We start from the raw sequence: 27,710 nt of genomic DNA, 5'->3' as shown, positions 1-27,710 counted from the left end.
CCTGCCGCCCTGCCCCCAACGCTGCATGCATAACCTCCTCCTGTCCTGTTAACCCGTTACAGCGTCCCGGTTAATTAGCAAAGTTCTCTCTCTCTTTCTCTCTCTCTCTCTCTCTCTCTCTCTCTCTCTCTCTCTCTCTCTCTCTCTCTCTCTCTCTTATATATATATATAAAATAGATAGATAGGGAAAGATGAATAAAAAGCAATATGCCTATAGGCTCAACTTACAGGGGTTTGGGAGGGTTTGGGCTTGTTGTTTTTGTGTGTCAGAGGAAGCTGCCCAAATCCCAAGTGTGTTAAGTACGCTGAAATACTGTATGATGACAGGCAACAATTTAACGGAGTCAAATGGCCCCACCTGTGGCTTAATGCCACACTCACATTCACTGCTCTCTTCCTTCTCCTTTTCAACCACTGTAATTCAGATAGAAAGGGCCACTGATCACTGCTTTCCACACCTGAATAATATAAAAAAAGGAATACCAGAACTTATGCTTGACTGTACTTCAATGAGAGTATGTTTTTCAAATATTATATGAAGGTAAAGCAGTCTGAAGAGCAATTTCATCTAAAATCAAAATCAAGGTGGAAAATGCATGCCAATCAATAAACACTTCATATTCTCACAGTCACAAATATATTTCAATTTGTAATTAATAAATCATAATGTAATTCAAACATAATTTTCTTCCAAATATCACCAATAGCATGAGTTTTTCAAGACTCATTAGAATATGCATATTTGACCTACAACCACCTGACCTTCAATTTCTGAAAGCTTAAGAGTATTCTACAGTTTAGTATATATTAAGTATATAATTCATTTTAGAATTAAAAATAATGTATGCCATGTCCTTGCTGGGTGGCTCAGTCAGTTGGAGCATTGTCCCATACACCAAAAAGTTGAGAGTTTGATTCCCAGTCAGGGAGCATATGGGAAGCAATGCATCGAAGTTTTTCTCTCACATTGATGGTGTTCTCTCTCTCTCTATCTCTCTCTCTCTCAAATCAATTAAAAACATATCCTTGGGTGAGGGTTAAATAAAATAATAATAATAATGTATGTCATAAGCTTTTGCATAAATTATTAAAGACTTTTGGCATCAGGATACAGAAGTAGTAACATCACGTACTGCAATAATCCAAAAGAAGCTTTTGCAAATCAGCATGCTTAAGATGCCTCAGAGAGAGACATAAAATAGAGACAATGCAAGTTCGCCGAAGAGCAGTAAACTGCCAGGGAAATTTAAGCATGAACCTCACTGTAAATCACTCTTAAACTTGGCCTTACTCTCTGCTTCCTAACACCGCTTTATTCCCAGCCTTCATTTTTCAGTCTCTCCATCGAAAACAACTATCCACATCTCATTACATGAAAGCCACCGTTCTCTCCACAGCCCACCACACTGCTCACTCCAGATCTCAAGTCAGCTCTGCCTCCCAGCAAGCCTGCCTGTCTACCTAGTTCCACCAAGTTATAGTTCCTATCGCACAAAATAGAATGGCTACTTGGATTAAAACTTACTGAGATTCTTCATTTGCTTAGAATATTGTCCCGCCAAGGTTTTCTGGATTATATGTGGTCGACCTGTGCTTTTCTGAAACAAAAACAATTGCAGACAATTGAAAAGCAAGATGTGATCATACCTCTACAGAATAGTATTATAACTTTCCTTAATAGCCTTCCTAAAATTGGGACATTTATATGCTAATGTTTTAGCTATCAAGAATGAAAAGTGTAGCCCGGCCAACATGGCTCAGTGGTTGAGCGTCAACCCATAAACCAGGAGGTCATGGTTCGATTCCCAGTCAGGACCCCTAGGTTTGATTCCAGGTTGTCGGCTCGATCCCCAGTGTGGGGCATGCAGGAAGCAGCTAATTGATGATTCTCTCTCACCACTTTTGTTTCTCTCTCTCTCTCTCTCCCTTCCTCTCTGAAATCAATATATATATATATATATATATATATATATATATATATATATATATATATATATATATATTAAAGAATGAAAATATATGTTGTATTGAAACTTAAAATAGAGTATCATCCAATTGTTCCAGCTTAGATAAAAGCAATAGTTTTATTAGTTACTCGTAAGTCTGAACTTTCTCCGAAGACATGAATAGGATATTCACAAGAAAGAAACACAAATAGCCAATGCATATATGAAAAAAACGATGAATTCTTTAGTATTTCTTCAAAATGAAAAAAAATTTAAAGATATACAAATTTGTGCCTTCAAGTTGGCAAAGGTTTAAAGATTATGATAACCAAAGTTAATTATAGCTACAAGGCGAAAAGTACTCTTATACACTGCTGGTAGGAGAAAATTGGAAGCATAGTTCAAAAAGAAATTTAGCAATTCTATCAACAGCCTTGAAAACATTAATATCCTTTCCCCTAGAAATTACACTTCTAGAAATGGCTTATTTCCATGACTATTATTACTATTAGCTTCCATTACTGGGTGCATTGTATGTGCCAGGCACTGTTAATGAACACATTACACAATTTAATTCTCACAAGAACTCCATACGGTGCATATTTCATCCCCGTTTTACAAATAAAAATATGAAGCTCAGAGAGATACATTACTGATTTAAAATTATATTACAAAATAATGATCCAATTTATTTTTAAGTATGTGAGGATATATCTTGGAAAATGGAAAGAAATTCACTGAAAAGTGAAGAGATGTTATTTCTGGGGGATGGGATGATATGTAATTAATGTTTTGTAAAGTTTTTGTTTATTTTTGCTTTTCTGAATTTCCTATAATGTATCAGTCTTATAATTAGAAAATTGGTTTTTGAAAAAGTGTTCTTAATAGATTACATAAAAGACTTACAATAATTAAGAGTTTTACTATCCATTTACTGCTTAACAGATAACAAATTCTCATTTGAAGCATCCTATCCTTAATATTTGAGTTATTATAAAGTAGACTAAAATTAATAATAAGAATAAACAAAATATCAAAAAAATCTAAATTTGAGTATAGTAAACTCTAAATTCCAGAAGAGGTGAAAAAATGACTAGAGTAATGACACTCACAACTAGTTTAGCAACACAATTTTAAAACTGACTAATTTAAAGTTTCAAGTATTGTTCCTTTCCCTCCACTGGTGGTGAAAATAAGGACAAATTGTTACCTGAAGTGAAATAAGTCCAACAGAGAAAGACAACTACCATATGATTTCACTTATATGTGGAAACTAAAAAACAAAAATACATGAACAAACAAAACAGAAAACAGACTCACAGATACAGAGAACAGACTGATGGTTGCCCGATGGGAGGGGGGTTGGGGGTGGGTGGAAAAGGGACAGGGATTAAGAAGTACAAACTGGTAGTTACAGAATAGTCATGGGAATGTAAAGTCCAGCACATGGAATATAGTCAATAATATCGTAATAGCGATGGATGGTGCCAGGTGGGTACTAAATGTATCAGGGGGACCACTTCATTCATTATGTAAGTCTCACCATTATGCACCTGAAACTAATATAATATTGAATGTCAACTGTAATCGAAAAAAGTAAAACTAAAAGTGGGAAGAAAAGGCAGGCAGTAAGAAAGGAGGCAAAAAGGAAATAGCACTAAGCATGTAACAAGCAATCCTGGAAGAACAGGGTGATGGGCACAGCAATGCAGTCAATGCTATGAACAGTGGTTCTCAACCTTGGCTGCACATTAGAATCACCTGGCAATCTTTTTAAAATCCTGATTTCTGGGCCTCATCCTCCGGAAATTGTTTCTTTGTTACTAATGTTGTGGCCCCACCCCATAACAAAGAAACAGAATTTCCAGGGGATGAGGCCCAGAAATCAGGATTTTAAAAAGATTCTCAGGTGATTCTAATATGCAGCCAAGGTTGAGAACCACTGGCTATGAACATTAGGATCATAGCAGCTTATATTTATAAATCTCTTCAATAGTTTAGTATATAACACATTTTTGTGTGTCAGAGGAAGCTGCCCAAATCCAAAGTGTGTTAGGTACACTTAAATACTGTATGACAGGCAACAATTTAACAGAGTGAAAGGGCCCCACCTGTGGTTTAATACAGTCACATACATTTGTGAATCATCAAATCTACAAAATTGCCCTATTAGGAATGTCTTGAAAAATAATCTCAAGGCTTTAAAAACACAAAACTCCAAGGCTTAGGGAGTTGCTGTTGTAAAAGATTTTAGAGAGAGGAAGGAGAGAGAGAAAAACATTAATGTGAGAGAGAAATATCAATGCATTGCCTTCTGCAAGTGGCCCAACAGGGGATCGAATCCACAACTTGGGTATGTACCCTGAGGGGAGCTGGACATTCCCGTCACCCCCATCCCTGCCATCTTTCAGTGCATGGGACGACACTCCAGCCAACTGAGCCACACTGATCAGGGCAGGGAGTTCTTATTTTTTGGTTTGGTTTTGTTCCGTAGGTTTTACTTTATTTTGTTTTGTTTTGTTTTGTTTTGTTTTTTTGTGGTGTTTTTTTTGGGGGGGGAGAGGGGGGTTAACAGGGCTATTAATTAATGCCAGAAATCAAAGTTAATTTTTTGCTGAACTCGTCAAATAATTTGGCTATACAGTATACAGGCTTTCTACCTACCACTGTAGTACGGGACAAACATTTTACTTAATCAAAATATCTTTATCTGGGTGGTGTTGTCTCATTATCTGTTAATTTTTATAGTTACCAGTTGAAAAATTATATAGGATTATTCACACATTTACCATTTAAAATTTAGTGACTTTTCTGTCTCAAATTTGAAACTTACCCGATATTCATACATTGCCACAACAAAGAAATTAAATGTGTTCAACTGTTATTGTCAATAGCCTATATATATGACTATTACCTGTTTCTTTTTTAAAATATATTTTTATGGTTTCAGAGAGGAAGGGAGAGGGAGAGAGAGATAGAAACATCAATGATGAGAGAGAATCGTTGATCAGCTGTCTCCTGCACGCCCCCTACTGGGGATCCAGCCCACAACCCAGGAATGTGCCCTGACTGGGAATCAAGCTGTGACCTCCTCTAGTTCATAGGTAGATGCTCAAGCCCTGAGCCACACCAGCCAGGCTACCTGTTTCAAAATTTATTTTTCTACATTTGAAATCTCTAAAGATAAAAATCATTTTCTGCTCCCCATCAAATGATTGCAATATTCTGATCCTATCACTCTCACAATATTTTCCCAGTAGCAGTGCTTTTCACTGACATAACATCCTTACTGTTACCTCTCAGTGCCTTCATCGGCTACCATTCCCCCCACTTTTCAACTCCTCTCCAACCTGGGTTCCTTTAACTTCCGACAACACACTTGGAACAGTCCTGCCTCAGGGCCTTTGCATGGGCTCTTCTCCTGAAATGTTCTTCCAGCTCCCTAATGTCTAGAAGGTCTTCATTCAAAACTACTATCCCATTGTGCCCTTCCCTGGATAGTTAAAGGGAAGGTTAAACTCCATTTGGCTTCATTTTTAACCCTTAGCATGTATCACTGTCTAATATACCATAATTAATTATCCAGTCTGTTTATTCATGTCTGTCCCTGTAGACTATAAGATCTATTAGGCCCAGGATCTATATCTATTTTGTTCACCATTTCATCCCAGTACCTAAAATAGTATCCAGCATGTAGTAACTCTCATTACAGTATTTGATGAACATATACCAAATTTTAAATTTGGCTACATGATATTAGTGAGCAACACTATTAGAGTGTATTGAGATATAATTGACATACAATATGGTATAAGTTTAAGGTGTAGAGCATAATGATTTGATATATGTATATAATGCAAAATGATCTTCACAATAAGTTTAGTGAACAGCCATCGCCTCACATGATACAAAATGTTTTCTTGTGATGAGAACTAAGATCAACTGTCTTAGCAACTGTCAAATATACAATACAGTATTGTTAACTATAGTCACCATGGTGTATATTACACTCCCAGAACTTAATAATCTTCTAACTGGAAGAATGTACCTTTTGACCATCTTCACCCATTTCCCCATTGGCCGCTGGTAACCACTAATCTGTTTTCTATTTCTATAAGTTGTTTTTTTAGAGTCCCTACAGATGACATTATACCGTACTTCTCTTTGTCTGCCTGATTTATTTCACTTAGCATAATGTCCTTGTGATTTTTTTGTTTAGCTGATGGCCTGTGAATGACTCTAAACATTATTTTCTCCCCTACCTCTAAAGAAACCTAAATATTATATAATATAATCATAGTTCAACCCACAAATTTCCCCACTGAAGATTCTCAGACCCCCAAAAGTTAACTACACGCTTAATAGTTGTAAAATTATCTAAAGAAGGAGTGAGAATAAAAGCTAGTTTAGCCCTGGCCAGTGTGGCTCAGTTGGTTGGGAGGTCGTCCCATACACTAAAAGGTGGTGGGTTTGATTACCAGTCAAGGCATATACCCAGGTTGTGGGTTCAATCCCAGTCGGGGCATGTGTCACAGCAATGTTTCTCTCTCTCTCTCTCTCTCTCTCTCTCTCTCTCTCTCTCTCTCTCTCTCTCTCTCCCCCCCCCCCAAAGTTTGAAACAGGTACTATGTTTAAATGCACAGTGAAATCTACATTACGTTCTCTTTATTGCTCAAAGGCAAAGATGCTGAAAGAATCAAACATCACAAGGAAACTGATGTCACAGCCAGACTTACCTCATCATGAATCAGCTCCAGTGGTTCAATCATATACACAAAGGTATTATCTTCAAACATACCACTGCAGCGTGAGAAACCACACAAGGAGAAAATTAACAATTACAGCAAACAGCAAGAAATAGCAGGGGAGCTGCATATTGCATCTTTAAAAAGAAAGAGTATAATGGGAGGGATGAGGACACACTTATAATACCTTAACCAATAAAGAAATTAAAGATAAAAAAGAAAAAAAAAAGAAAAAGTACATCTAAATAAATACCTTTATACTGCCTCAAATCTAAACTATATATTTGCACAGAACCCCATGGTGGTCCCCACACTACACTAGACAGCATCTAGGCTACACAGGGTGTAAAAAGTATACACCAAGAGCAGACAAATTATACATGATATGATTAATTTTTTTAATTAAATGGACAGATTAGAAGGTTAATCTGGGATTGGACTGTTCATGCAGTTCCAGTATCGCGAGTTGTTTCTCCAGGATAATGCACGACTAGACCAAATTTCTTGTTATGCAAATCCAATATCATCGATAAGAAAATAGTCAGGTTCTTCATGTGTAACAATAATCTAAAGCCATCTGATTCGAAAGAGGCAAATGAAGGATCTTTATGCTTGCACGTTGTGAATTTCCATTAAGCAGAATGCCTCTGTGCTGAACATCACATTTAATTTTTGGAGATACAGAAATTTTTGTTATGTGCAGAGATCGGATTTTTGAGATCCTTTTTCTTCGCATGAGCACAAATAGATCTTTACATGGCGCGCGTGGGTTCGGGTCTAAAGGCAGCTACAGGTGTTTTTTAAAGCCTACCTCAAAGTTGATGCATGAGCTCCTCTCTTTCACACCCCCCTCACCTGTCTAGCGCCTAGTTATCCTTAGGTCTGATCCAGCTGATATGTCCTCCAGCATCCACCTCTGGGAAACATTCCTGGATCTAGGTTAGGTCACCCTATAAGTCCCTGTCCTTCCCCTTCACAGTACCTACCAAGAAGGCAAATTAAATATTAATCTGTGTAATCATTTGTTTAACCTCAGAATCTCCTGCAAACTCTAAGTGTTAAGAAAATAGAGTAATACCTTAATCAATAAAGAAATTAAAGATTAAAAAAAAAAAGAAACTAGGGACTATGCCCTCCTTGTTCATCACTCCATATCCAGTACCTGGCATAGGACTGGCACAGAAGAGGCACTACAAGGCTTATCTATGAAAGAAAAGATGGAAAGGATGAATGAATGGAAGCAAGGCCATTGTCCCAATGAGAGTCTCACGCACTGAAGTCCATTGCAGGTCGACAGAGCTGCCCGGGAGTCCTTGACGCCTCGGATGCTCCCATGGTAATAACAGTGCTCTCCACCCTACAACGCAGAAGGTTTGAGAAATTATGTTTTCTGCATCATGATTCACTCCTTGGGACGTGTCTATAAAGCAAAAACAACTGTGAGGAAGGTCCTAAAACCTCTTCCTGGTTAATATGAAATCTCAAAGCTCTAGGCAATTTTTCAACTTCCCTATGACAAGCATGTGCCTATAAAATTTAATGGAGAAAAGGCCTGGTGGGAATAAGACACTAATACCACTGGTACAACTTTCATAGCCTTCTTAAGCATGGAAAGGAGGAGATACTTAACAGAAACTGTTTTGGAATAAGGTCTTCTATCTAACTGAGGCCAGACCCCAATGTTGTTATTTGTAATCATTTCTTATGGAAAATTACATAAAACCTTATTAATTTCTTTCCTACTATTAAAAATTAGTTTTAAAAATTGGAAATAATATATAAATTAGTTGTCAAAATCAAATAGTAACTACAAGGCCTATTTTTTTAATATAGCTATTTCCTTCCTCCCTCTCGCCCCACCTCCACACCAATCATTTTAAACTGCTTCTTCTGCTGTTTACCTATGTATTTCTGAATGGAACATTTTTACTCCTCTGTCCTGATTTCACTTTAGAATTATCTTCCTAATATAGAATCTTAACAACCCTCTTGCCTTCAATACTAGTACATTCCAATCCACATCACCAGTTTTGGGTTAAATTGGTATTTAGTGTTTCTATTACAACTATGCAAAAATTGTACATAGTTGTGATTACATATTCTTTTTTGCTCCATTTTAAATTTTTTCAAGAATATTTGCTTTGTTTTCTTGTTTGCTGACTTTCCCATGTATTTAATAGCCCCACTATCTAAAATATTATCTACAACTCTCCTCCTATCATCAAACATATCGGTAATTTATCACAACCATTTTGTTCCTGGAGACACCCTTATGGTTTCCCTTTGACCTCCTTCTAGGCCTGATGCATACCTGCCAACCAGGACTTCTCTGCAGCATCACCCTGCGAGCTCCCTTCCCTCACCCCTGCTATATTGATTTCTATACCCCATGTCTTCTCCATTCATTATCTCACCCTCCCCTTTTCTGGAGGCACACATCCTCTGCTACTTTCTTGAAAAAGTGTTCATGGAAGATAAAGTTGGTGAGAAAACTTGCACAATTGAAAATTTCTTTTTTCTATCTTTAAACTTGAGTGATCATTTGGGTGGGTAGAGAATTCTAGAATAGAGATTATTTTCTCTTGGCATTTTGCATAGTCTCACAACTTCTATGCTCCTGCTGTGAGTTGGATGTAATTTTAATGATAGATATTTTCTATCATATCTATTTTCCCTTTTCATGAAGACATTAAGAAATTTTAGTTATTCCCATTTTCATAAAATCTTGTGACATGCATTGGTGTGGGTCTTTGCTTATTCATTGTGCTGGGCACTCTGTTATACCTTTTAATCGAGAAAATGCATGCACTTCAGTTCTGGGAGACTTTTACTGTTTCTCTGATAATTTCCTCCTTTCCATATTTCTCTAAAAACTGACTTCTTCTACCAGAGTACAGAAGATATGGCTACCTGGCTATATGAGGTATGGAGTAGATCAAGGATTTAAATAGACTCCAGGCAGACTTTTAACCAACCTTTCTGTTTTCATGTGCCTTCAATCCCTGAGCCTTTCTGGGTAAAGTGACATGAGCTGGCTGGCTTCTGGGTTTGACCAGAAGAACTTGGGAGAGCAGGAAAAGCTCAAACCTCGGACAATTACTCCTCATCCATTTTCTCTCTCCTACAATTTTATGGACACCTCTCATCTGCTGGCGTTTCTTCTCTTGGCTTGCCCTTTTTACTTCTTAACTGCTATTTGAGTTAAGAAGGGAATAAATATAAGCATTGAAGTCACATTGTTTAACCAGAAACTTCCTATTTATTTTCTTACGTAGAATATACTGGACATACTTTGACTTTTTATTGATGATTTATAGTCATTCTGATCACTGCTTATTATACTGTACTACAATAGCCTCAGAGCATAATACAAATTTTCCATGTTGGTTGTCTAAATTTGGTATTATAACCCTGATAATATTTTATAAAGGTTGCTTTTCAGTTCTCATACAACCATCTTGTATATAAATTTTGACTTGTATATAATATGTCAAATTCTATTTGCATATTCAACTCTGGAACTTATAAGGACAAATGGTATCACACATCTCAGCACTTTCAGAATCCAGGTCATGACTCTATAACTAAACTTTAGACTCTTCACATGATTCTAAAAACAGTCACAGGTAACTGCAAATTCCATCAAACTGGTTATTTAGCACTTTGTATGATGCCAAAAGGCTATCTTAAATCAGGTGATTATTAGAAATGCATAGCAAACACTGTCATATTTACTTGACCTTTCTAAGAAAAACTGTATTTTCCAGATACTCCTAAAAATATTCATTTCCCCCCAGAAAATATTCCCAAGTTCTTTTTTTAGATTTAACTTGCATTGGAAACTGAAGGTTGATGCTCTCTCAGTATAAAGGCCATTGTTACCTGTTTTAATTAAAACAGGGTATTGTCCGAAGGAAACTGCTTTAGTTCCCTGTATATTTAAATGTGGAGCACCATATTTTTCGGACCGCAAACGAGACTTGAAGTAACATCCAATCCCTGATGTTTATCATCACAAAAAAGTGTTAATATCTAATTATGTAGTTATACTAAGCACTATAAATAGTTTGGCAGGTTCTAATTCTGTATGGGTGTTAGTCGTATTAAAGAATTTTCTGAGTTACTAATTACTAAATATATACCAAGTTTTCAAGAAAGCATTATCAGTGAAATACTATTTAGCGGCTCTCCGGATCTATGCAGCATTTTGTAAACACCACTGCGAAGGAACATCCTGAGGTATTTCATATTAAATAAATCCCAACTGAAAAGAGGCATTCCCTCTTGGGAAACAGGGTAACAGTAGTGGAGCAGGCAAAGAGGCCACTTTTAGTCGGCTTTGTCCACAGTGGCACTGGGCAGTCAGCTCTGGGGTGCCTTCCACACAAGAACTAGCCATCTTGAACACCCACTATCTCACAGTAACCACTACCTCCATGTACAGAGAGGGAGGCATTGTTAAAATGCTCTTCCAACAACAGGAAAAGCCAAAATGAATCCCACATCTTCAGGCTCTCGGATTAGTCAGGAAGACCTCAAGCAGCTCAAGAGTGCTGGCCAGTGAACTGGAGACCACCGCCTATGCGTGGGACACATCGGTGACCAGGCGAACAGTAGGGAGGGGGCCCCAAAGGGCTCACTGGGCACACGACACCAGTCTATGGGGGCCCCCCGGAGGCATTTCGGGATACAAAACTGTCAGCCAGTTCATTAAATTGAACAAAGTGGAGCATCCGATAAGTGAGAGTTACTGAGTAGTCAAAGGAACTTAAAAATCCTAGTAAGTATGCTCCCAACGTTCTCAGCCTCCCACTGGCACAGAGCTGAGCGCTCCGCGGCCAGGTGGTGCTCCAGTAGCGGACGCGGCTCCACAAGGCTGCCGAGCTAAGGAGTCCCCTGGAAACCACCCGGCCACTCCTGCAAATACCGGAACACTGAAGTCATGTGCATCCTTTCAGACACTTCGTAAGCAGAAGTGGCCGGGGCAGCAACTCTGTGAGCCTGCTGATAACACAGAGGAGCGAAAGATTTGGGTCCCAGGTATTATTGATCAAATAAAGGAATGGTGTTTTTTTAATTCTTACTCACTTTAAATACAACCTTTTGGAAAATGAAACCTATTGTTTCAATTTACTTTACTTTAAAGTTGCCCCACCTTTGCGTCTGCTTGATGACCTCATCTGCTTCAATCAAGTTCTATCACCCAGTTCATATCATCTTCATTAAGAAACTCTCATAAACTCGGCCGTTCATGGTGACCAAGCTCTGATTTTGTCAATCAACTCCTGAACGTGTGGATACATGTTTGAAAAGAAACTACATAGCCCTTAGTTCCTGTTTGATATTCCACGCTCTACTTCTAAATATAACAATATATTCACTATTCTATATGCATATCTTTAAGTTCCTCAAACTTATCAACCAGCAGGGTGTATCAATCCTATTTAATAAATCAGTGGGCTGGTAAGCAAAAGAGAAAAAGATATCTATAATTGGACACATAGATCTGAATTTGAATGTGGCAGAATAAGACAGTGAAAAATTATTTTAGAGAATCAGAGAACTTGTGACAGCGACACCAGTTTAATTATTTACCTTCATTAAACTGGCAGTGATATTCAAGTATGAAAACAGTTTGGCTGTACCAATGCCATATAAATTTTTAATAGCTCACACAAAATTATACTACTCAAACTTAAAATAGCTTTGTGAGGAGCCAGTACTGTCTGCTTTCTTGATTTCATGGGGATTTTTTTTTTTTTTAAACTTTCAGGCCTGCCCTGAGCCAAGCCCACCGAGGCCCGTTCCCTCTGACAATCCCTGCCCGGAAGTCTTTGGGGAAGAAGGAAATGTAAGCTGAGCCACAGTGATTTGATAAGGAAAGCACAAAAAAAAAAAAAAACACTGTAGGAGGGTGATGTGATTACAGTGATAAAGAAAAGAAGGAAGACAGAGATTTGTATCTATTTGGTTCACTGACGTATATCCAGCACCTGGAACCTAATAAATAAGAATGGCTTATTCATGAGCCTAAGTGGCAAAATCTTAAAGGAGCAGAAGATGGATGTTTGTTGAGAAGGTAGTTAAATAACCCATCATTCCCCTACTTGAGGCTTTTTTCCTTTGAAATATAATTGACAAACCATAAAATTTACTCTTTAAAAGAATACAATTCAGTGGTTTTCAGTATTTTCAGAGGGTTGTGAAACCATCACCACTATGTCCAGGATCACCTCACAAGGAAACCCTATACTAGCAGTCATTCCCCATTCGTCCTTTGCACCACCACCCCCCCCCCCCCCAGCCCTTGGCAACCACTAATCTACTTTTGATCTCTATGGATTTGCCTACATATTCTGGACATTTCAAATAAATGCAATCTTATAATATGTGGCCCTTGGTGTGTGACTACTTTCACTTAGCATAATGTCTACAAGACTGATCCACGGTGTAGCATGAATCAGGACTTCATTGTTTTGTATGTCTGAATAGTATTTCTTTGTGTGATTATACCACATTTAGCTTATATACTGGTCAACTTGAAGTATGGTAGCAACCATCTCAGGTAGAAACTGTAGTTTAACTCTCACCCTGCTGTTTGGCTTAACAATAGAAAAGTTATTTTGATTTTCTGAATTGTATACATCATCCCATTTGATTGAATGACTATCCCATTGATTGTTATCTTACTGGTTTTAGAAAGCACATTCTTCTGTACCTGGGAAACAGGACAGCACAATTATCCTAAATTGTCTTAGTGGACACAGATAATGCGTTCCAGTTGACTCAGTGGTCCCAAGACCAGGACAGCACAATTACTCTAAATTGCCTCGATGGCTCTAGATAATAAATTCCTGACAACTCAGTGGTCTCGAGACCCGAGGGCTCTAGATAATGTGTTCCTGTCAACCCAGCCGTCCCAGATAATGTGTCTCTATCAACTTAGTGATCCGGAGACCCAAAACTGTAATTAACATGCTTCCTTCTGCTTCTGTAAACTGCTTTTTTGCGAACCAGGTTCCTCATTCCAAACCCTGGTATGTAATCAATACCTTTGTGATTTTTGTCTATATAAACCTGGTTTTTTGACCATCTTGTTACTATGAGATTTGGGGAATGGCCCCTCATAGTCCCGGATTGCAATAAATGTGACTCTTTAATTCAACTTCTTGAGGCGTCCTTCTGTGATTCGCGGGGTACATTACAACAAACTGATGAACATTTGGGTTGTTTCCAATTTTCTGAGATTATAAATAATGCTGCTAGATATATCCACGTACAAGGTTTTGCTTGGACATATGTTTTCAGTTCACCTGGAGATGTAAAGGCTTAGAATTGCTGGGTCATAAGGGAACCCTATGCTTAGCATTTTGAGGAACTGTCAAACTATTTTCCAAAGCAGCTCCACCATTGTGCATTCCTACCAGCAGTGTATCAGGGTTCCAGTTCTCCATTCTTGCCAACACTTGTTGTTGTCCATCTTTTTTATTATAGCCAACCTAGAGGATGTGAAGTGGCACCCAAGTAAGTTTAGAACCAAGTAAGAGTGACACAGGACTGAAACAAATGAAAAATAGATCACCTTCATTTTTTGATAGCACTAAACTGGAGGAGAGGGTTCACCGAGAATCCAATAGGCCTGCTAATGCTATACCCTGAGTTATCCAGACTTACCCACCTAAGCACAGACAACATGGGGCAAACAACCCTTCTCACCTCCCCCCTTCCCAGGCTGCCACTATACAACTAGGAGCACGGAAAAGTAGAGAGAAGGCCCTCTTCCTGTAGGGAGGTGATACCACAAAAGAAAGAGAGGAAGGGATTACACAGTCATGCCCAACCCCTTCCCACCAGTTAGGTCACTCATGACCCTGGGCAGGAGTGAGCAAGAGAACAGGAAGAAGTCAGGGTGAGAAAATAGAGCAAGGAAAGGACAATTTCCCTACCCAATAAGGTCGAGGGAAGTAGGGATGGGAGCACTGCATCTCTCTATCCAATCATATACTGCTGGCCAGGTGGTAGCTCTTTTTATCAGCAGAAGAGAAACCAAAGTGTTAGCAAGCACATACAGTTAATGGTTCACCTTAAAGGGGTTTAACAGAAATATGCTAAATTTAAAATATTCTTTTATGCTGTCATATGGATGTCTAATTCTTTTATAAGAACTAAAATACTAACAATTAATTTATTTTTAATAGGTTCATCAACAAAGTTGATCAACAAGTCAACAACACTGCTTTATTGTATACTGTGTGCAAAGCACTGTGCTAGAAACTCCAACAAAAGCTAATTTTGTGTCAGATGCAGAACAAAAGTCTCCCCTATATACTTACTGACTACCTGGCACCTAGGCTATGCTACCTACTTAGGCGGTTGACCTCTCCAGTTCCTATATTTGCTTCATAAGAAAAGAAGTCTTTTCATCCAGCAAAAATAAAAGCCTAAGACATGAGCCCCTTCTGAGATGGAAGTGGGAATGAGGTAGGAGCCAGGCGATGATGAAGTAGGAAAACCTAGACAAGCTTCACGAAGTATGGACTCATCACTTTGTTTCAAATTAATTCCCAGAATATATTAAATGTCCACATTTATATTTAACTTCAAAGCCAGCAGGCTATTAGTGAATCTGTTTCTCTCTAATCATGTGTGTGTGTGTGTGTGTGTGTGTGTGTGTGTGTGTATTATGTATGTATACTTTTGTCTAAATCAGCGGTTCTCAACCTGTGGGTCGCGACCCTTTGGCAGTCAAACGACCCTTTCACAGGGGTCGCCTAAGACCATCCTGCATATCAGACATTTACATTACGATTCATAACAGTAGCGACATTACAGTTATGAAATAGCAACGAAAATAACTGTATGGTTGGGTCACAACATGAGGAAGTGTATTTAAAGGGCCAGAAGGTTGAGAACCACTGGTCTAAATAGTTTGAGATCTTTGGAAGAAGGTTTGCACAAAACAGGTTTATTTAACCCAAACAATCTTATATGTTAATTTCTGGTACTCTGTTTAAGATTTTCTTAAACAACATGGAATGCAATGTGAAGCTTTTTTAAAAAAATGTTTTTAAAAATATGTATGTAATAGTGGTGTGAATGTGAATTTATATATAAACTTTCAGAAAGGAAAACTCAAGATGTAACAAAAGCTTTAAAACAAGGTGCCTGTCCTGACCCAGAAAAATCCCAGTATCAGAATTAATCCTTAGCAATGATCTAAGATGTGTTCAAATATGTCTGAAAAGCCTTTCTTTAGAGTTGGTTGTATAGTGAAAGATTAGAAACAATCTAAATATCTACTAATTTGGGATTTTTAAACAAATTATAGCAAATAAATAGGAATGAATATGTATATTTTAAAATAAAAGTTTAGGAGATTATTTAACATATGCTAAAATGCTTATAATATTGTTAGGTTAAAAAATCCTGCTACCAGATATTTAAAGGGCATATCATTTAAGTTTGGGAGGGAGGGGTATGTGTATGTATATATATATATATATATATATATATATATATATATATATATATATATATATATATATATATACACATACATACAGATATAGACATAAAAACCAGACGGTTACCATTAATTCACTATATATGAAGCGAGTTTGGGTATATGAGCTGTTTGGAGAAAATGGGTCATAAATAAGAGAAAAGCAATGACCACAAACACAAACTGCAATGAACACTTATTTGGCCAGCGTTGAACTACCCTTTGTTTTAAATTTTAGTTTCAACTGACACAAGATTTGGCGTGTCTTACTAATGATAAGACCTCCTCTGGGGACCTCCAATGACCTCTGGAGGCCATTAGCTATTCTACTTCTAACATATATATATATAAACTTCTCAGTGATTAGTTTGGGTCAGGTTACTGCAGCCTGCAAAGGTGGCTTGTTTGCTGAGTCTATAAAGTTCTCTGCAATCTCTACACCACAATCATGACTCAGCATCCGCAGTGCTCCCGGCCCTGGCATGAGGACAGAGCTGTGGCTTGTACAAGTGCCAGGAAGCACCGTTACCTTGCTTGATTTAGCATTTCTGCTCACTTTCCACAGCATTAACTTTTAGGGAGACTCAAACACCACCATCACCACCCTCCCCACCCCCCACATGCAGCCTCAGGCAAGAACTGACAGACTAGTAAAAATAATATATGGACGTTCTTAATCTGTGGTGGAAAATTTCACAGGTTGAGAACACACATCAAATCACTAATGATGGGACAGTTATAAATCCTGAGCAATGCCAGGTCCCCCTGGGCAGTATTAACAAGTAACTATTTGTCGCGAGGCTATCAGGCTGACACACCCAGTTCTCTGTGCTGCACAACCCAGCAAACCCACACATTAGAGGTCCACTTTTCTACTGATACTCTAGCAATTCAGAAAAAAAGAATCCAATGACTGTCCCCATTTGGCTTGTTCCCCTCCGTGTCCCCTCCCACGCCTGTGGTATCCGTGGACACTGCTTCGGCTCAACGGCACCCTGTGGACTTCCTGCAGATCCAAGCCTGGATGGAGCCATTCCACTGGCAGAAATCACTGCTCCTTCCACACAAAGAATCCACCTCTGGTTTTCATCTAAACCCCCTTGCTCCTCATTGAAGAGAACAAAAGTTGACCTCCCACTGAAGGAAACCAAGTACCCAATTACCTTCACATTACAGTGCTTGTTGGCAGGTTTATTTGCCATCTCTCTGCCTTCATTTCTTCCTTTGCACAACAGGAATAATAATACCCACCTCAAAGAACTGTTGTGGAGATGAGGAGGGAGGGTGCTCCCTAAATCTTCCTTCCCCTACCTGCCCTCTGCCCTTCTGGGGCACTAGAGTCACTTGGATTAAATACTCATTCCAATGACCCACCCAGTCTTGCCATTCAGTTTCTATGACCATAGCCTGGTTATCTACTAATTTAAAATGCTGATGTGGAACTATATAGCTCTTTTTACCATTCACTTACATAATATACTGTATGTGTAACCAAAACAAACGTTTCTTTACTGCCCTAAATATACTGAATCTCTATTGTTATCTTCAACATCTGGAAGTTTTTAATAAATTTCTTCTAAATGTACTTTAAAATTAAAAACATAATTTGTTGTGCCACTGTATAAGACGACAAATACTTTTCCTGAAGATAGACATCAAAACCATGTAGTGTGCCTGGACCAGGCCTCTGACTAAGTCTACTTATACTGCAGGACTTCATACGCTGTTAACCGTACCTTAGAGTACTGTGGTTTCCCATTCTCATAGTGAATCTCCACGTAATCAGAAGACAGCAAGCCACTACAAAGGAAAGACAATAGAGTGAGTTCTGCGTCTAAGATACTTGGAGGTTTAAAAATAATCAGCTCAGCAAATGGATATGGGGGGCATGTACACCACAGACAAGTAGCTACAGTCCAGAGTACAAAAAAGGTCATCATCAAGTCTCGAGGTTATCCAGCAACAAATCATCCCTCAGTCTGTTCAAAACACAAGACACAGGTATTTAAGGGTGAGCTTCTTTTATACACACTATTCATCATTTGATTGATATGTCAATTAATACAGAACAAACAAAGAAGGCAGGGAACAGGAGGCGTTAGGCCCTGTAAAATCCCACTATAGTGCTCTAAATAATTAGAATCTCATAAAGCATAATCACTGAGGAGGATGGAATGAAGGCCGGTAGTAGGCTGTTCAGGCCACAGGATCCCTATCACAACTATTCAACTCTGCTGCTGCATCTCAGAGCCAGCCACAGACAACATGCAAACGAAAGAGCACTGCTATGTTCCCATACAGTTCATTTATGACCACTGAAATGTGAATTTCACATAATTTTCACACATCGTGAAATATTCTTCTTTATTTTTGATCAGCCATTTAAAATTGTTAAAAACATTCTCAATCCAGAATTGTACAAAACCAGGAAGGACTGGATTTGGTCCAAGGGCCATAATTTGCCAACTCCTGAAATAAAATCACAGTTATATATATATATAGATTTTTAAGTCAGAGGAAGTAGGCTTTAAAGCCTAGCCCAGCCCCTTAATAATGGTGTGACTAAGGACAAGTTACCTATCGGCCTTTATGGGAGTCAAATGAAGACGAGAAAGAGTGTGAATCTCACAGGACACTGTGAGGATTCAATGAAAACGCATAAGCAGTGCTTAGCCCAGAGCTCAGCATGGAGCACGCGCTCAGCAATGGCATTGAGGCCATCACTCTTGATTTTAACTCAACTTCTTCAAACACATTTCTCTGTATACAACGTGGGACATGCAAAATATGAAAGAACACTGGGCTGCGTTAGGGCATTTGGATTCTCTTTTGAATTCTGCCATTAGAAGTAACAACAAGTGATAACTCCAGTTTACTGAGCACTTACTATGTCCTAGGCACAGTTCTAACGGCTGTAGGGGTATTAATTCATACAGTCCTATGGGTAACTGAAGGACAACAGTAGGTTCTGCTATGAGTCAGATGTGTGTCTTAAACGTAGGCCTCCATTTCCTCTCCTGCAAAAGGAAGGGCTGGAGCAGATGAGCCCTCAGGTCCCTTCCTGCTCGGACAGTCTGTTTTCTGTGACTCTACCTAACTGTAGGTTTTCTTGTTAGGAACTCTCGGCACTACTTCTTTAACCAACGTAGGATAGGACTCACGATTTTGCAGTTCTAAAATGAGCGAATGAGGAGGCTGGAGGAGGGTTGGAGCCAGTCAGCAGAGTTCCTGGGAGTCGCACTGCGCAGCTGGCATGGTTTCCTACATGAGCCGAAGGGCAGCCTTCACTACACAGAAATAAAGCCCATGCCTGTGCCCTGGACAGGTTTTTCTAATGGAATGACTAATTAAACGTGTGTACCTCTTGATGATTCTACATGGCACATACTCATTCCCTTTTAAAACCTAAACAATAGTCAAAATAACAATTCTTTACTCTGTATTCTTGGGAATACCTGACAGGGTGCAGAAACTTCTTTCATATCTACTTAATGAAGTCAGCTAGCAGCACCGGGAATATACATAAACAGGGCTGTTGATAATAACATTTCTCTGAGGAACACTTCCTGTCTCACCAGGAGACAGAGAGGTTGCGCTAACTGCATTCTAATTACCTCTCTCTACAGGTAATTCATTATTTTCAAAATTCTCAACCACACAGTCACTGGAGCATGTCTAAAGGTGGCAAATAAAAGTTCTTTTAGACTGCTACTTTTGCTTGTAATTACAAAGGCAGATGGTTTTCTAACCGTTAACTGCCAGATCTGATAAAGGTCACTTTAATTATTCTATTTTTCCATTTTAAAGGGCCTCTCCCTCCACCCCACTCCCCCAAGTTACACACTTCTTTCTAGTATTAACCGCTTTGGGGAATATTAAAGAAGAAAAACAGCTCCTTTTCTAGGAGCCTGTAACAGACCCCGAGATAGACATAAAATGACACCGTATGCTCCCATAGCCCATTACTCCACCTTCCCACTTCCTATAAATAGCACACAGCCCCATTTGCTCCATCCTTTCCTCCTGGCTGACCACAGCTAACCCTCCCTTAAAACTTTCTTTCACTCACTGTAGCATCCTTAGCACCTGCATGATGCCTAGTGCACAGTAACCCTAATCGACATTTGCTGTGTGAGCAAACATCGACCAACATCTAGGAGATGTCAGGCCCGCACCATGAAGGGTGAATGGTTTCTAGCGTTTTGGAAAATAACTTGAATCCCTTACTCTAAAGAATGAACCACATGCTTTCTTTTAGGTAACCTTGTTGTGAGAGCTTGTGAGTGGGATAATCAAGCATGTTGTTCAGAATGAGACAGCATAGGTAACAGGGCCTGGGGCGATGAGGAAGACTCCTAGGAAAGGCGGGCACTGGGCCCCAGGTAAACCATCTGTTCTCCATGAATGAAAAATCATTCACTTCCCTGTAAAACATAGTGGAACTACCAGTCTCTAGAACGTCCAGTTCTGAAATGAGCAGGTTGAGCTCTCGGGCTGCATCTCTGATGAGGACGTGGAGTGGATAGCTGGGAGCAGAACAAGTTCTTCTGAAGGGACCTAGAAGCCAGCAGGGCAGGCTTTCCCTCACCAGCAGAGCTAAGGAAAACCTAGAAGAAGAGCAGCAAGCACCAAGGCTTACCAACTGGGTGCTACATCATTTATCCAAATCAGGCCATTTCTGGGAGGAAAAAGAGGTATATTAATAATTATGCTAGGACTACAGACATACATCAGGAAGGACTGTTCTGGGGAAAGTAGGGCACATCTATACTAATAAAGGGGTAATATGCTAATTAGACCGGACATCCTTCTGGACAAAGCCACGGTGGTGGGGGCCAACGCAGAGGTGGTTAGGGGCAATCAGGCTGGCAAGGGAGAGCAGTTAGGTGTGATCAGGTCAGCAGGGGAGAGTGGTTAGGGGCAGCTAGGCAGGCAGGCAGAGTGGTTAGGGGCGATGAGGTAGGCAGGCAGGTGAATGGTTAGGAGCCAGCGGTCCTGGATTGCGAGAGGGACGTCCCCCAAGGGGTCCTGGATTGGAAAGGGTACAGGCCGGGCTTGCACGAATTTTGTGCACTAGGCCTCTAGTGGTTACATAAAGGTCAAATTTAAGGTACACACATCAAGTTCTACATGAGAGGTCAGGCAAGTCTATGGGTGAAAAACACCCTAAAGGTGAGATGCTACGAAGCAAGCAGTGTGTGAGTATGTCTCCTCTGCCCGTTGTTTTGGGTTCTGTAATTGTTTTACAGGCCGCCATTTTAAGACAGTCTTGTGTAGGCACCTCAGTTTCTCTTTCTCAGTACATAATATCAGCAGGTAGCTGTTGGGAGAAGAGTGAGCAGTGGAAGCTGTGGAAGCTGGGAAGCTGTGAGTCCACGGTCGCCCTAGCAACCTGGACTTGTCAGGTCTTGACCCGCCATGCCGTGTAACACAAATGCCTTTGTTCTGACGCGAACGGTAGCACAAATATCCTAATTCAAGCCGCACTGGTGAAACACATAAATTAGTTTCCATATGTGTTCAAACTGGAATTGGAACAGAAGTCAATAGTTATGTGAGCAAAGAATGAAAAATTATGTGTAGAAATAAAGGAATGCTGCTAATATCCACTTTCATAATGCTCTCTCATCTGATTATCCTCTGTCTGACAGTGTTTAACTTGCCAGTATTGGGAGCCCTGATCATCCCAAATGGCCCCTAACAGATTCACCCAAGAAGTCTGCTGCCACCCTCCCCACCAGGTCTCAAATTCATATTTAATGACAACAAATGCTGGTCACGGTGAATATTCTCAACTTCGTGGAGCTTCCAGCATAAAGAACATTGTACAATGAAGCACTGTGCCCACTGCCTCATCACACTACAGCAGGGGTCCTCAAACTGCGGCCCGCCGAAAACATTTATCCGGCCCGCCGGTGTTTTTGCCGCCGCTGCCTGTCCTGCTTAGCAGCCGATTCGTCCAGGGCCCGCAGTGCGCATGTGTGGAATGTCTGAGGGACAGTGAGTGAACTGGCCCCCTGTTTAAAAAGTTTGAGGACCTCTGCACTACAGGCTTCTCTCTTTTCCTTTTATTAAACATAAATATTTTTAATTTATCCAATACTATAAAATGCAGTGAGGAGAGACACAGAATTTAAACTCGGCACATTCATACACACATAAGACTGTAACCTTACAATAATCCTTCTGCCCTTACATTGCTTTCCTTTTTTAAAACAATAGACTTAAAAGTAAAATGATTTTTCAATCACTTTTCCCAAGTTTTAAGTTTGATTTCATCCCACCTAAAAACATTTTTATACCAAAAGTTGTTTCAACTAGAAGATATATACTCCTTTGGGTACAATACAGTAAGACTTTTAAGCTGTGTTAAAATATTGTAGGTATGGAAAGGTTGGGACTTAAGGGCGTAAAAATATGTTAAGTGGATGCAAGTAATTATCGTTTGAATTGAGGCTTTGCTATTAGGTCAAACAAAGGTGGCCTGCTAGGCCAGGGCTGGGGAATGTGGGCACACCTCATAGGCACAGAGCTGCAGGTGGAGAACATGCCTAGCACAAGCAGGATGGAGGTGTCGGGGTGTAAGCTTCTTGAAGGGTCACAGTGGGAATTTAATGAGTTCCTAAACCATATAAGAGGTTGCAGCAGAATTTTAATGAGTTAGGCACTCCTGCACCTCATAGCTGATGGTCCCACGCACCATAATACAGTTAAGAACACTCTAGTATATTAACAACAGGAAACATAGGCAGGCTGCAAATTAATAGAAAGGGAAGTAGAGAAAGAAGAAGTTAGGAGGGAGAAAAGGGATAAACTTGAGGTGATATAACAGCTGAGCACCCTTTCTCAAGCTAGCTTGATTCGCAATTCAGAATTTCCTTGAGAAGGTAGCACCAATAGAAGCACCCTTCATTAAATAAAAAAGAAAGATGTTTCATTTCTCTTCTCTGACTTTTAAATTAGAACACATGACTGCCAGGATCTCTGAAAGTGGGCTAGTAATTTTGAAATTCCTCTACGATACAATTATAGTTATTCTCACATATGTGGTTTTACAACCCCTTATGTCATGAAACGAAAAATTTTAAACACAAAGAAATCTGCATCCAAATAAAGGTGACATACTTTTTGAACACAGTTATACATAACTGAAACGCTTCAATAATTTTCAAATAATAAATATTACAGTTTGTCGAATATTGCTAATCTAGGTTACGTTCTGACCTGCCCAATATTTAGTTACACAAGTATGAAACCAGGCATCACACATAGTGAAATTGTAGGGAATGGATATAAATCCCTTACTATCAAGCTTGCCTTCTAATGACCTTGTCCAGAGAAATGGCTTTCCTCTAAGTCCAGCACTTACCACAGCCTAGAGCAAGAACTCCCTGCTTCTACCATTTTTAGTACATAGAGAAAAAGTGCACATTTGTTTATACAGCATCCATTTTTCCCAGGTGTACATGAATGGTTATAAGATAAACATGCAAAAATAAAATACATTTCTATGTGCACTGTAAAACAATGTAGGAATAATCTCTGGGGGAAAGTTTCTGCTAACAATGACAACAATGGCAGCAAATTTTACATATGTATAATGTATGTGAATATTTATACATATATTTATACATATATGTACATATGTATGGATATACATACACTCTATAAATTGAATCTAATCCCAAACAAGATTTCAGAAAGTTTTGGTTTTTTTGATGTTTTTTTTTTATATATTTTATTGATTTTTTTACAGAGAGGAAGGGAGGGAGACAGAGAGTCAGAAACATCGATGAGAGAGAAACACCGATCAGCTGCCTCCTGCACACCTCCTACTGGGGATGTGCCCGCAACCCAGGTACATGCCCTTGACAGGAATCGAACCTGGGACCTTTCAGTCCGCAGGCCGACGCTCTATCCACTGAGCCAAACGGGTTTCGGCCAGAAAGTTTTTTAACTTAACAAAATTATTCTAAAGTTCACCTTAAAGAATAACTACCCAAACATTTTTTTAAAAAGAAGAGTGGCAATAGGACCTTATATACCATGACAGTAACCAAGATACAGTGAGCAGGGCCTGATGACACAGCCCAGAGGGCAGAACAGAGAGTTGAGAAGAGATTCAAGCTGTAAGAAATATGCCTCTGATTTATCTTCATAGAAAAGAAAGAGGACGTGGCCAGGCGGCTGCTGAATTTCCCCAGAGCAAACAGGATGTGGGGGTGCGGGGAGAGGATGAGAGCTTTATGTGTGGCTGATAGCACACGTCCTAGGAAGATTTCCCTAGACAAAGGGAGGTGGAGGCAACTAGAGCAGGCCCCCGCCCATTTTTTTAAATAACCCAATGGGAGCCAGCAAGCCCTAGGCGACCTATTAGGAAACAGGTGATCAAAGAGTCCTCAGCCAATGAGGAACTGGAGGAGGGTCTAAATACATAGGCTATGTTCCCTGCCCTAGTGTGTTCCTGTACAATGGGCACCTGCTCTCGAGAGTGTTATTAAAAGTCTCATTCTTGCCATGCGTCTGTTTCCTAGTCCGCCATCTAGTTCACAAAATGTAAAATGTAGAAACAATGGCATTTTAAATTGGTAGAGAAGAGAGTAAGTAAAGGATAAATATGTTTGGAAGATCTGACTAAACATTTTAGGAAAACTAGATCCTTACATCAAATCTTACACCAAATAACGATATAGTCATTAAAGGAATGTATGTTTAAAAGTAAAGCCATACATTTACTATAAAAATGCAGCTGCATGTTAAGGAGACACTATTTTAAGCATGACATTAAACCTAGAAATAATTTTTTTAAATGACTATAAAAATTTCTTAAATTTTCCTAAATTAAAAAATACCATAAACAAATTTTCCAGACAAACTGAGAACAAAACACTTACAAAATACAGAATATGAAAAACAAAGAGTTGCTATCTTTAACATCTTTAGCATAAGGAGCCGAAAACAAGTAAAAGCAAACAGCCCAACAGAAAGAGGGCAAAAAACATGGGCAGGTGATTCACAAAATATAATGTTCTAGTACACAATGCAATTCACAGAAAAGAAAAAAAATACTAATGGTGATCAATCACATACAAATCTACAATTATATTAGTAATAAAAGGCCTGTGAGTTAAAATAGCCATGAGGGACCACTTTCCCCCATCAGTTTAGAAGTAAACATGAATGATATTAGCCAGAGCTGGCAAGAACAGAGAAAAACAGGCACTCCACGCTTACTTACTATTGGGAACATGAATTAGTGTAATATGCCTTTCCAGAGGGCAATTTAGCAATAGCCATCAAAAGCCCTGAAAGCGTGTTTGCTCTCTAAATCCGCAAGTTTTTATAATCTTATAAGTGCTACTTATAAAGATTTCCTGGGGAAATAATTAAACAAGAACAAACACCGCATGCAGGCACACAGCTATTCTCTTCAAGTGATGTAGATGTGAGTAGGTTTCTATGTTTTCACAGACACTTGGAAAGATGGGAAAGATGTTCACAACATCATTCAGTGAAAAATAAAGAACAAATGAGAAAATATTACATTATGTTTGGTAACTTTTTAAAATTATGTTTATATATGTATGTTCACATATAGAAAAATATCTGCAGAGATATACACACAAATATAATAGTGGGCTACTGCTTCCTGTAAAAATTTCAATGGTTTTTGTTTTCTTTTGTTGACCCATGATTCCTAAGGTTTTTACAATGAATTTTTTACCTGTTAAAGTAAAAAAAACTACAAGTTATGCTTTTTTAAAGGAAGAGAAACAGGAAGGGAATTGACTAATTTCAGGCCCAGGAAAGGAAATGAGTCCAGACGCTGACAATACCACCACCGACCAACCACACAGAGAGTAGTGGCCCGGCCTGGCCATCTCTGCCCCTTCAACTCAATAAGACCAACATTCCCTGAACACCAGAAGGAAGTTTGGGTGAGGACAGAAGAGAAACAAACAACAGTCCTTAGCCTCAAGGTGGTTGTAATGTTCTAATTAAAATAAGACAAGGCAGCAAATACCTAATATCGTAACAAAGCTTCAAGGGGTCCTAAAGGGGAAATTAATTTCCACTAAGATGATTGGGAACTTTTTGAAAAGAAAGCAGGCAGGACAGGTTGATAATAAAATATGGACAGGGACATATGGGCAGGACAGAGCAGGTCACAAGGACAGGGATCAGGGTGTGCAAGCACATGAGGCAGGAAAAGGATGAGAACCACACAGAAGCAGCTAGAAGTCCAGCGGGGCCAGGGCATCAGTCACAGGGGAGACAGTGTCAGAGACAGATTTGGGACCAGACAGATCATGGGTGTAAGCAAGGAACTTTGAAAGCGAAGGGCACTCTAGGGCCATGACTCAGAACTTGGAAGGCCGAACACGGCTCTTCCCTTTATAAGAGCTGAGAGCAAGTAGTACATTTCTGTCCTCAGAAACTGCCCAGACTTGAAGGCCTGGGAAGGGCTGAACAGACTCGTTCTTTTAGCGGGTCAATTAGAGCCATCTGCAAAGTAATTAATGTTAGCAGCAGGAGACGATGGCCAGAGCCCGGCTAAGACACCAAGAAAAGGCCTTTCCACATGTGAAAACCTGTAGCTTTAACTTTCCTTCACTCATTCAATTAATGGCTGAAGACGGAATGGGAGAAAAACAATGAAGCAAAGGAGAGTCAAAGGAAAGATGAACAAAGATTCAAGATTGCTTCGCTTTTTACTTCAGTATTTCCATTTGCTTAAATATCTTTATTGTAAATCAGAGATGTTTGTCCTAAAACTTGTTATGCAAATGCTAGTACGAACTTTGCAATTTTATGCTGTCTTAATAAAGAGTTAAGATTTGTATATAACAACCACAATTGTCTTTTGTGTGCTCTTTTCCTGTCTTTTTACCTTACCTAGGTGGCTAACCCTTTGTCTCCTGCTGCCACAACCTGGGCATGCGTGGTATCTCCTGGCTGAACTGAGACCCAGATCCTCTGCAGAGCAAGTCTCAGGAGACGACAGGCTAAAGACAAGCCTGCACGGCCCTATAAAGGAAGAGGTGCTTGAAGTTGTCACTGCACTAAGATTTCTCTGTACTAAGCAAAGACAACGCTGTGCAATTATGGAACCCGTCACACATATAACACAGGCACATTTAGAGATAACCATAGTCATCCTAAATATTAGAAATGTTTAAGAAATTATCCCAATGTAGCAATTAGAAACATATTAAACCAATATGGCAGGTAAGAGCACAACATAGCAAAAAAAAGGAGGAGGAAGAAAAAGGACTTTTTAATTTTTTCAAGCAAGTACAAAATGATTATCACACAAAATGGCACCAATTTTTTTAAAATTATCATTTAGAAAAATGATCTTCAAACTTATCCCACCTTCTGAGCACATTTATTAGAAAATTATTCACTGAGCCTTTGATTGTTTTTAAAAAAAGTCATAATGTGCCTAAAGGCTAATTTGTCCAACCAAAGAGAATTTTTCATCCTTTCAAATTATGTACCACTTCAAAATAATAA

At 39.2% G+C, this 27,710-nt stretch overlaps 1 protein-coding gene across 3 annotated transcripts in view; it reads right to left on the bottom strand.

Moving 5' to 3' along the window:
• ADAM23 (ADAM metallopeptidase domain 23) overlaps nt 1–27,710 on the bottom strand; it is a 152,971-nt gene that overhangs the window by 58,785 nt on the left and 66,476 nt on the right. For all 3 annotated transcript variants that reach the window (XM_059702900.1, XM_059702899.1, XM_059702898.1), the window contains exons 4-8: nt 17,930–17,993; nt 7,966–8,048; nt 6,683–6,746; nt 1,526–1,598; nt 382–458 (exon numbers count right to left, since the gene is read on the bottom strand). In XM_059702900.1, coding sequence (XP_059558883.1) covers nt 382–458; nt 1,526–1,598; nt 6,683–6,746; nt 7,966–8,048; nt 17,930–17,993 — 361 coding nt within the window. The remainder of the gene's footprint in view (nt 1–381; nt 459–1,525; nt 1,599–6,682; nt 6,747–7,965; nt 8,049–17,929; nt 17,994–27,710) is intronic.

The sequence above is a fragment of the Myotis daubentonii genome, chromosome 7 (genome assembly GCF_963259705.1).
Source record: "Myotis daubentonii chromosome 7, mMyoDau2.1, whole genome shotgun sequence".
NCBI lineage: Eukaryota > Metazoa > Chordata > Mammalia > Chiroptera > Vespertilionidae > Myotis > Myotis daubentonii.
The sequence above is the reverse complement of the archived record's forward strand: the minus strand, read 5'-3'. Positions and strand labels throughout refer to the sequence as shown.